This window comes from Calidris pugnax, unplaced genomic scaffold (genome assembly GCF_001431845.1).
Source record: "Calidris pugnax isolate Ruff unplaced genomic scaffold, ASM143184v1 scaffold310, whole genome shotgun sequence".
Taxonomy (NCBI): domain Eukaryota; kingdom Metazoa; phylum Chordata; class Aves; order Charadriiformes; family Scolopacidae; genus Calidris; species Calidris pugnax.
The window spans coordinates 178,597-187,719 of NW_015091031.1; the positions used below are offsets into that span (position 1 = coordinate 178,597).

At 52.8% G+C, this 9,123-nt stretch overlaps 2 protein-coding genes across 2 annotated transcripts in view; both read right to left on the bottom strand.

Annotated features, from left to right (window-relative positions):
• LOC106896274 (helicase SRCAP-like) overlaps window positions 1–1,648 on the bottom strand; it is a 3,371-nt gene extending 1,723 nt beyond the window's left edge. Inside the window, exons 1-2 of the mRNA XM_014956107.1 lie at window positions 822–1,648; window positions 41–248 (exon numbers count right to left, since the gene is read on the bottom strand). Of these exons, the coding sequence (XP_014811593.1) occupies window positions 41–248; window positions 822–1,619 (1,006 nt within the window). The 5' untranslated portion in view covers window positions 1,620–1,648. The remainder of the gene's footprint in view (window positions 1–40; window positions 249–821) is intronic.
• A 551-nt stretch (window positions 1,649–2,199) lies between these two features.
• The window catches only part of ARHGAP39 (Rho GTPase activating protein 39), a 70,214-nt gene continuing 63,290 nt past the window's right edge, over window positions 2,200–9,123 (bottom strand). The window contains exons 7-11 of the mRNA XM_014956108.1: window positions 6,111–6,184; window positions 4,541–4,740; window positions 3,999–4,090; window positions 3,737–3,906; window positions 2,200–2,425 (exon numbers count right to left, since the gene is read on the bottom strand). Coding sequence (XP_014811594.1) covers window positions 2,231–2,425; window positions 3,737–3,906; window positions 3,999–4,090; window positions 4,541–4,740; window positions 6,111–6,184 — 731 coding nt within the window. The 3' untranslated portion in view covers window positions 2,200–2,230. The remainder of the gene's footprint in view (window positions 2,426–3,736; window positions 3,907–3,998; window positions 4,091–4,540; window positions 4,741–6,110; window positions 6,185–9,123) is intronic.

The window sequence follows — 9,123 nt, forward strand, 5'->3', positions numbered from 1 at the left end:
GGTGCCCCTCGGGTGTCCCCCCCCTGCCCCGTGGTCCCGCTTTGCCCTGGGGGGGAGCCGAAGGCACTTTGGGGGTGGCCATGAGAGGGGCTTGGGGGGCACCTCCTGCTTTGGGGGGGTGGTGGGGGCCCTTTGGGTCCAGTGATGGGGGCGTGGTGGGACCATGAGGGTGCCCAGGTGGGTCCAGGAGGAGCAGGAGATGGTGGGTGCCAAGGTGGGTGCAGGAGAACGTGATGGGTGCCAAGATGGGTCCAGCTGGGCCAAGCAAGAGATGATGGGCACCAAGATGGGTTGGGCAAGACCAAGAGATGATGGGCACCAAGATGAGTTGGGCAGGACCAGAAGATGATGGGCTCCAAGATGGGTGCAGGAGAACCAGGAGGAGATGGTGGAAACCAAGATGAGTTGGGCAGGACCAGAAGATGATGGGCTCCAAGATGGGTGCAGGAGAACCAGGGTGATGATGGGTGCCAAGATGGGTCCAGCTGGGCCAAGCAAGAGATGATGGGCACCAAGATGAGTAGGGCAGGACCAAGAGATGATGGGCACCAAGATGAGTAGGGCAAGACCAGGAGGAGATGGTGGAAACCAAGATGGGTTGGGCAGGAGCAGGAAGAGATGGTGGGCACCAAGGTGAGTGCAGGAGACCAAGGTGATGATGGGTGCCAAGATGGGTCCAGCTGGGCCAAGCAAGAGATGATGGGCATCTCAAGATGGGTTGGGCAAGACCAGGAGGAGATGGTGGGCACCAAAGTGAGTGCAGGAGACCAGGAGGAGATGATGGGTGTAGGAGAACGAGGGTGATGATGGGTGCCAAGATGAGTCCAGCTGGGCCAAGCAAGAGATGATGGGCACCAAGATGGGTTGGGCAGGAGCAGAAGGAGATGGTGGACACCAAGGTAGGTGCAGGAGAACGTGATGGGTGCCAAGATGGGTCCAGCTGAGCCAAGCAAGAGATGATGGGCACCAAGATGAGTTGGGCAGGACCAGGAAAAGAGGATGGGTGCCAAGATGAGTTGGCAAGACCAGGAGATGATGGGTGCCAAGATGGGTTGGGCAGGACCAGGAGGAGATGGTGGGCACCAAGGGGAGTGCAGGAGACCAGGAAGAGATGATGGGTGCCAAAATGGGTCCAGCTGGGCCAAGCAAGAGATGATGGGCACCAAGATGGGCTGGGCAGGACCAGGAGATGATGGGCTCCAAGATGGGTGCGGGAGAACCAGGGTGATGATGGGTGCCAAGATGGGTCCAGCTGGGCCAAGCAAGAGATGATGGGCACCAAGACGGGTCCAGGAGGACCAAGGAGATATTACAGTTGCCAAGATGGGTTGGGCAGGACCAGGAGTAGAAGATGTGTCCTGCAGTGGGTCCAGCAGCACCAAGTAGGGATGATGGGTGCTGAGACAGGTCCTTTGGGGCCCGGTGGTGTCAACGTGTGGCAAGATGGGTGCTGCCAAGGATGGGCACCATGATGTGCACGGGCAGTGACCTCTAGCTCCTCCAGCACCCCAGGATGGACAACTGGCCTCAATGGGACACGGCACCTCCCAAAGGGACCCCCAGCACCCACCCCTGGGTGCACCCAGCTCCACTTTGAGATGCACCCTGGTTGCACCCATGGTCTCCTTCCCTGAGGGCTAGGACTCTCCTGGCACTGGGACATTGTCACTCTGGTCCCCGATGTGCCATGTTCTCCAGGTGCTCAGCTTGGTGGCTTCTCCCAGCTCCCGAGGTGTTCCCTGCCCCACGGCTGCCCCCCAGCTCTCCTCTCAGCCAGAGACCCAACCCCAACGGAGATGTGGTGGGACCCGTTTGACTTCCCCCCCCATCCACGCCCAGCCTCCCCTGTCCCCCACGTTGTCACCTGCTCCCCAGGTCCCCGCTGGCACCCATGGCCACCCGGGCTGGAAATGCCACCCAGGATGGTCCTCGCCTTCTCCGTGGCTTCTCCGCCACCCTTGAAGACCCCCAAAGTGGCCAACCCCACCGGCCAGCGAAGAGGTGGGCAGTGAGATGGCCGGTGGGTCGGGATGGGGCATAGAGAATTGTCCTATGTCCCACCGGAGGACGGGCAGGTGGGGACAGGGTGCTGCGGTGTCACAGGGTGGGGGGACACCAGCCACCCAGCACCCTCCTTCTGCGGGGTCCGGCTTTGTGCTCCTCGGCCGAGTTGGGTGGGAGAAGAGGGGGGGTCAACGGTGTTGGGGAGGGGGACACTCGTTGGCGGCTGCTATAGGACGCCCTCCATGAAGCTGGTGTCGAGGTGCTGGATGAGCACCCGGATGAAGGACATCTCCTTGCGGGTGTTCTCGAAGATGATCCGCGGGTCGTCCGACTGGCAGCGCAGGCAGTTGGGGGCCATCACCATGGCCAGGTTATTGACGTCCATCTTGGTGACGGCCACGTTGGCCGGCTGCACGAAGACCTGGAGGTGGGGAAGGTAGGAGATGGGTGGAGGGAACCACATGGAGACCTCTCGGTTCTCTGATGAGATGAAAGGTCACCACGCAGGGAACCCCATGGAGGTCACCACATGGGGAACCCTACATCATCTTGAGGGAACCCAAAACCCCCTCCAGCAAGGTGACCAGGCTAGGAGAGGGGCCCATGGAGGTCACCACATGGGGAACCCTACATCATCTTGAGGGAACCCAAAACCCCCTCCAGCAAGGTGACCAGGCTAGGAGAGGGGCCCATGGAGGTCACCACATGGGGAACCCTACATCATCTTGAGGGAACCCAAAACCCCCTCCAGCAAGGTGACCAGGCTAGGAGAGGGGCCCATGGAGGTCACCACATGGGGAACCCTACATCATCTTGAGGGAACCCAAAACCCCCTCCAGCAAGGTGACCAGGCTAGGAGAGGGGCCCATGGAGGTCACCACATGGGGAACCCTACATCATCTTGAGGGAACCCAAAACCCCCTCCAGCAAGGTGACCAGGCTAGGAGAGGGGCCCATGGAGGTCACCACATGGGGAACCCTACATCATCTTGAGGGAACCCAAAACCCCCTCCAGCAAGGTGACCAGGCTAGGAGAGGGCCCCATGGAGGGTCACCACATGGGGAACCCCATATCAACTTGAGGGAACCCAAAACCACCTCCAGCAAGGTGACCAGGCTAGGAGAGGGCCCCATGGAGGGTCACCACGCAGGGAACCCCACATCAACTTGAGGGAACCCAAAACCACCTCCAACAAGGTGACCAGGCTAGGAGAGGGGCCCATGGAGGTCACCACATGGGGAACCCTACATCATCTTGAGGGAACCCAAAACCACCTCCAACAAGGTGACCAGGCTAGGAGAGGGGCCCATGGAGGTCACCACATGGGGAACCCTACATCATCTTGAGGGAACCCAAAACCACCTCCAACAAGGTGACCAGGCTAGGAGAGGGGCCCATGGAGGTCACCACATGGGGAACCCTACATCATCTTGAGGGAACCCAAAACCACCTCCAACAAGGTGACCAGGCTAGGAGAGGGCCCCATGGAGGTCACCACATGGGGAGCCCTACATCATCTTGGGGGAACCCTACATCATTTTGAGGGAACCCAAAGCCACCTCAAGAGAAGCAACCAAGCTGGAAGGTGGCCTCACATGGGACACGGAGGGGTGGTCCTCTCTGTACCTGGAGGAAGCGGATGAGGTAGCACAGTCCAAAGTCACCTCAAGAGAAGCGACCAAGCTGGAAGGTGGCCCCATAGGGGACATGGAGGGGAGGTCCTCTCCGTACCTGGAGGAAGCGGATGAGGTAGCACAGCACCATTTTGTTGATCCTGGGCAAAGAGTGGACCACAGCGATGGCCGCCTCGGGGTTCTCGTAGTGGGTGATGCACTGCTCGTAGAACTCGTGAGGGATCAGTGGTTCCTCCAGCTCCCGGTACCAGAGCTTCAGCAAGGAGGCTGGAGAAGATGGGGAGATGTGAGACCTGGGGGGAGTTGGGGGGGTGAAGGACCTGATTCTGTACCCCACACAACACCTTCAGAGGTCCTACCGGGAACGTGGGGGTCCTCCAAGCCGGTGGGGATCTTCCACTGGTCCACCTGAAGCTTGAGAGCGTTGACCTCGTCGATGTCACCGGGGACTCTGTAGGGGGAAGAGATGTTGGTCACCAAGCAGGAGATGGGGACCCACCTGGCTTACAGCCCCCCTGGGCTTTGGGGGTCCCCCGGGTGCATGTGGGGCTCAAGGAGAGCCAAGGGAGGACATGAGCTGGGGATGGAGCCATGTGGGGACCTGGTGGCTGCCCCATAGGGATGTGACATCCTGCTGCAATGTGGGGCTGCGTGCAGACCCCAAGGACCCTGGTGGGCATCAGAGCATGGTCATGACCTTGCCATGGAGAAAACCCCATGGCCTTGGAGCAAGGAGAAGTTGGGGGGCTGCTCTCTGCCCCATGGGAGGAGAAAAGCATCCATGAGGACACAGGGAAGGGGACAGCTGCCGCGTAAAGAGTTGACTCATGGTTTCCACCACAAGAAGTTCTGAACTGCCACCATCCTGGGGGGTTCTTCTCACAGATGTAGGTAGCTTTACCTGAAGATGCCCTCGGTTTGGTCCCCATTGAGGGCCAGGACCTCCTCGGAGAGGCGGGTCTGCACCCAGGGCAGCTGCCGGTCGGGGTATCGCTCCTTCTGCATGTTGATGATGTCCTGCAAGGAGCTGCCGAACATGGAAGGGTTGAAGACGGCGTTCTTGGCGTGGCGGATCTCCTCGATGTTTGGCTTCTTCAAGCCCTGAAGAAGAGACAAGAAAGGCCATCGGCACCATCAGGAGCTGCCACCGGTGTCCCCACAGCTCCCCATGGCCAGCTCCAAGGCTGGTTGGGATGTGTCCACAGCCCAAGACCATTGTGTGATGGGGACGTAGATGGAGACATGGATGAAGTCCAGTCAACTTGGTCAAGGTCTCCAGCGCCAGAAGCTCAGCATCAAAACGCAGCTGGTGGGATGGTGCCTCCACCCACCATCTTGATTCGAAGGTGAATCCAGCCCCAGGGACTCTCCCCGTGGTGCTTGGTAGGACCTCCACGCTCTTGCCATGGGGCCATGGCCATGCTGGAGCATCTACACCAATGAGTCATGTAGGGAGGAGGATAAGCCATGGATCTGGGATGGTTCTGGAAACCACCAGCACCGTGGTTGGTTTATCTACCCCTGCTTGAAGTGGGGACACCAGCACCGGACCCTGCTGGGCTGGTGGTTCAGTCACAGGAGGACATTGCTGTTCTTCCCACCACGCAGGAGATGTGCGTGGTCATGGTGGGACGCAGACGGGATGGATGCAGTGGACATGTGTGGTGGGATGGAGAAGAGGAGATGGACACAGTGGACGTGTGCGTGGTGGGACGTGGAAGAGGAGGTGGATGCAGTGGACATGTGTGTGGTAGGATGCAGAAGACCGATGTGTCCCCTCCCACTGCCAGGCCTCGTCTTGGCAAATGTCACCAGGAGGAGCTGCTGTGGACCAAGGAGTCCCACCATCTCCTCTCTGGCCCCACAAAAGGAAGAGGAGGAAACTGAGGTAGCCATGGTGGTGGTGGGACCATGAAGATCACCCCAAGCTTTAAATTAACCCTTAATCAGCTGCCACCCTGACAGCAGCGATAGCCCCTGGGGATGGATCTGGCTTGGTGACCTTGGAGGAGCTGGGGGTCCAGCAGGGCAGCCACCCCCACCCCAAAAGCTGGGGAGATGGGAGCTGCTGGAGGATCCTTCTCAACCTCAAGCTTTTGCTCCCAGGATCATTTATTTAATCCCTTGGTGATGGGTAGGTTTGGGAAGAACCTGGTGGACTCCAGAAGGTCCCCAGAAGGTGCCCAGAAGGTCCCCGAAAGGTGCCCAGAAGGTCCCCAGGTGGGACGCAGTGGGGTCCCCAGAAGGTGCCCAGAAGGTCCCCAGGTGGGACGCAGTGATGGGCAAACCCCATTGGAGATGCTGGAGCATCCTCACCACCAGTCTGGCACCACCCCCCATGCTGTTCCAAGTGCTCTCCAGCTTCATCCCTCCTCCTCCTCCTCCAGACTCCATCCCCAAACCCCAGCAGCCCCTTGGGTGGTCCTGGCCACCACTGTCATTTCCCCCCATGGCCAATGGTTGGACCATACCTTCTTGGCTCCCGTCAGAGCTGCCTTCTGCAGCTTGTTGTAGCAGTACTTGGCGTAAGTGCTAATTGCCACCCCTGGAAGAGAAAACAGAGAGCGGTGGGGGGTCAGGTCTGGGGGACAGGAGGAGGTCACAGGGGGGGTCTGTCCCCTTCCAAGGGGGGTGAAGCTCATCCCGGCTCCAGGAAGATGTCAGGGTCCCCCCCTGGGTGCGGGGCAGCACCGGTGCTGCTCCATCACCACTTCTGGGGTGGGTTTGAGGAGGACTAGGTGTGTCCACCCCCTCAGACCTTGTAGGAGGTGACCCCATAACTCAACCTGCTCCCCAAGAGCCTCAGACCTTGGAGAAGCCACCTACCGTGGAGCCTTGGAGCCACCTCAGCTCCTTCCTCTGCCTCTTGGGGTTCATTTGTCACCCCTCTACACCATCCATCCTCTCCTTCTGATGCCACCACTTCCACCTTCGTCCCTCTCCACAACATCCATCCTCTCCTGATGCCACCACTTCCACCTTTGTCCCTCTCAACATCATCCATCCTCTCCTGATACCACCACTTCTGCCCTCGTCCCTCTCCGCACCATCCATCTTCTCCTCCTGATGTTCTTCAACAAGGAGATGGGCCCCCTCAACCCTTGGGGCACCCCCGAGCTGACAATGGGCCCATCCCAAGGGAGATGCTACACATCCAAGAACCCTGGAGACCTAGTGGTACCTTCTGGACAACCCCAGAAGATGCTGTCAGGCCCATAAATTCTTCCAAAAGCCTAAAAAATAGGCAAATTGAACAAAAAAAAATCCATCATCAAGGACCTTCTCTTCTTTGGTAGCTTTGACGCCACAATTCCAGCCACTGGTCCTGCTGTTGGTGTGGCTTTTGTGCCACCAGAACTAGGCATCCTGGAGCATCCTGAACCCATCACGCTGGTGAGAATGGTCCAGGAGATTAAAATGTGCTTTTTCTATATAAAATTGGTACAAAAGAGGGGAAAAAAGGGTTCCTGGAGGAGTTGGTGGCCAGAAGCTCCTCGTTGTCCCGGCCACTCAACAGGCAATTTTTGGTTAAAACCAAACTTGGGGAATTGGGATCATCTTTTCCCTCCATCCCTGATGTCTTCAAAGGGTTTTGGGGTGTAATAGATGTTTGGGGGGGGCTGAAGCCACCCTGAAGGAGGAGTCTCAGGGGATGTCCAGGACCAGGTGACCCCCAAACCTGGCGTCCATCCTTTTCCACATGCTGGGGTCATTGAATCATGGAACAGTTTGGGTTGGGCAAGACCTTTGAAGACCATCTAGTCCAACCCCTGCCATGAGCAGGAACATCTTCAACGAGATCAAGCTGCTCAAAGCCCATCCATAGCATCTCAGAAGGGTTTGGGTTGGAAAGGACCTTTGAAGACCATCTAGTCCAACCTTGATGCCACCACCTACGTTGTTGATGAAGATTTTTAAGAGTGACCTTAATTAATGGATTCCGTTAAAGCCACTTCTTGGGGTGTCTCCACCCCCCCAGTCCAGGTCCCAGCCCCACCATCGCTGGAGCTCCTGGTTGAGGTCCCTCATCTTCCACAGGGAACCTCTTGGTTTCATCCAAGATGTTGAGCCTTCACCGGCATCTGGCTCCAGTCACCGATTCCCAGCAAACGCCCCCAAAACCCAGGGGGATGCTGGGAAAAGGGGCTCATCCCATGTCACCCCTCCTGTCCCACCAGTGACAGCACCAAGGATGGTGGTGGCCACCTTGGGGTCACCCAACAAGCGTCCAGAAAACCCATCAGCAGCTTCTACGTGGCTTAATTAAAACACCTACTTACCCCCTCTTGTTAATTGCTATTAAATTTATCTATTTATATGAAATATAATTATACATAATAATATATATATGATATATATATAATATTATATATTATATATAACATTATATATAACATTGTATATTGATAATTCTATGATCAAGATTCTATGATTGATATTTATAACATTATATAGAATAGTCTACATTTATACGTTATTTCTATTATTTGTATTATATAATACACTGTATTTATGTAAAATATTATATAGAAGGGTAGAGATAATCATATATAATGTTATATGTATCTATAACATTATATAGAATAGTCTACATTTACACTTGAAATTTGTTTATATGATATCATATTATCTTTATATAAAATATTGTATGGAATGGTAGATATAATTATAGATAATGTTTTATGTTACCTATAACATTATATATAATATTCTACATTTATACTTTTATTCATATGATATTATATATAATATAATATTATATCACAAGATTCTGTGATTCTATATCCATATAAAATATTATACGGAGTGGTAGATATAGTTATATATAATGTTTTATTTATCTATAACATTATATATAACATTCTACAATTGTACTTTAATTCATATGATAGTATATAATATTATATTTATATAAAATCTTATATGGAGTGGTAGATATAATTATATATAATGTTTTATGTTATCTATAACATTATATATAATATTCTACATTTATACTTTAATTCATATGATAGTATATCATATTATATTTATATAAAATCTTATTGGAGTGGTAGATAAATTATATATAATACTACATGTATCTATCTATAATATTATATATGAGCCTACATTTATATCTCTAATATTGTTGATATGATATATTATATTTATATAAAATATTATAGGGAATGGTAGATATAGATAAAGTTATACGCATTTATCTATAGCATTATATATAATAGTCTATATATATATATTTATTTGTTCGATATTTATGGTATCCTTAGTCATACTAAACATTTTATTATATAATAGATAAATTATATATAATAGTGTTGTATATTTTATATATCTTTATATATTTATATCTTTATATTGTCTTTATATATTATAAATAATATAATATATAAAGCATGATATAAATATTTATATTATATATGACATATAATATCGATATTACCGTTATATAAAATATACACTATTATATATTTGTGTGTAACA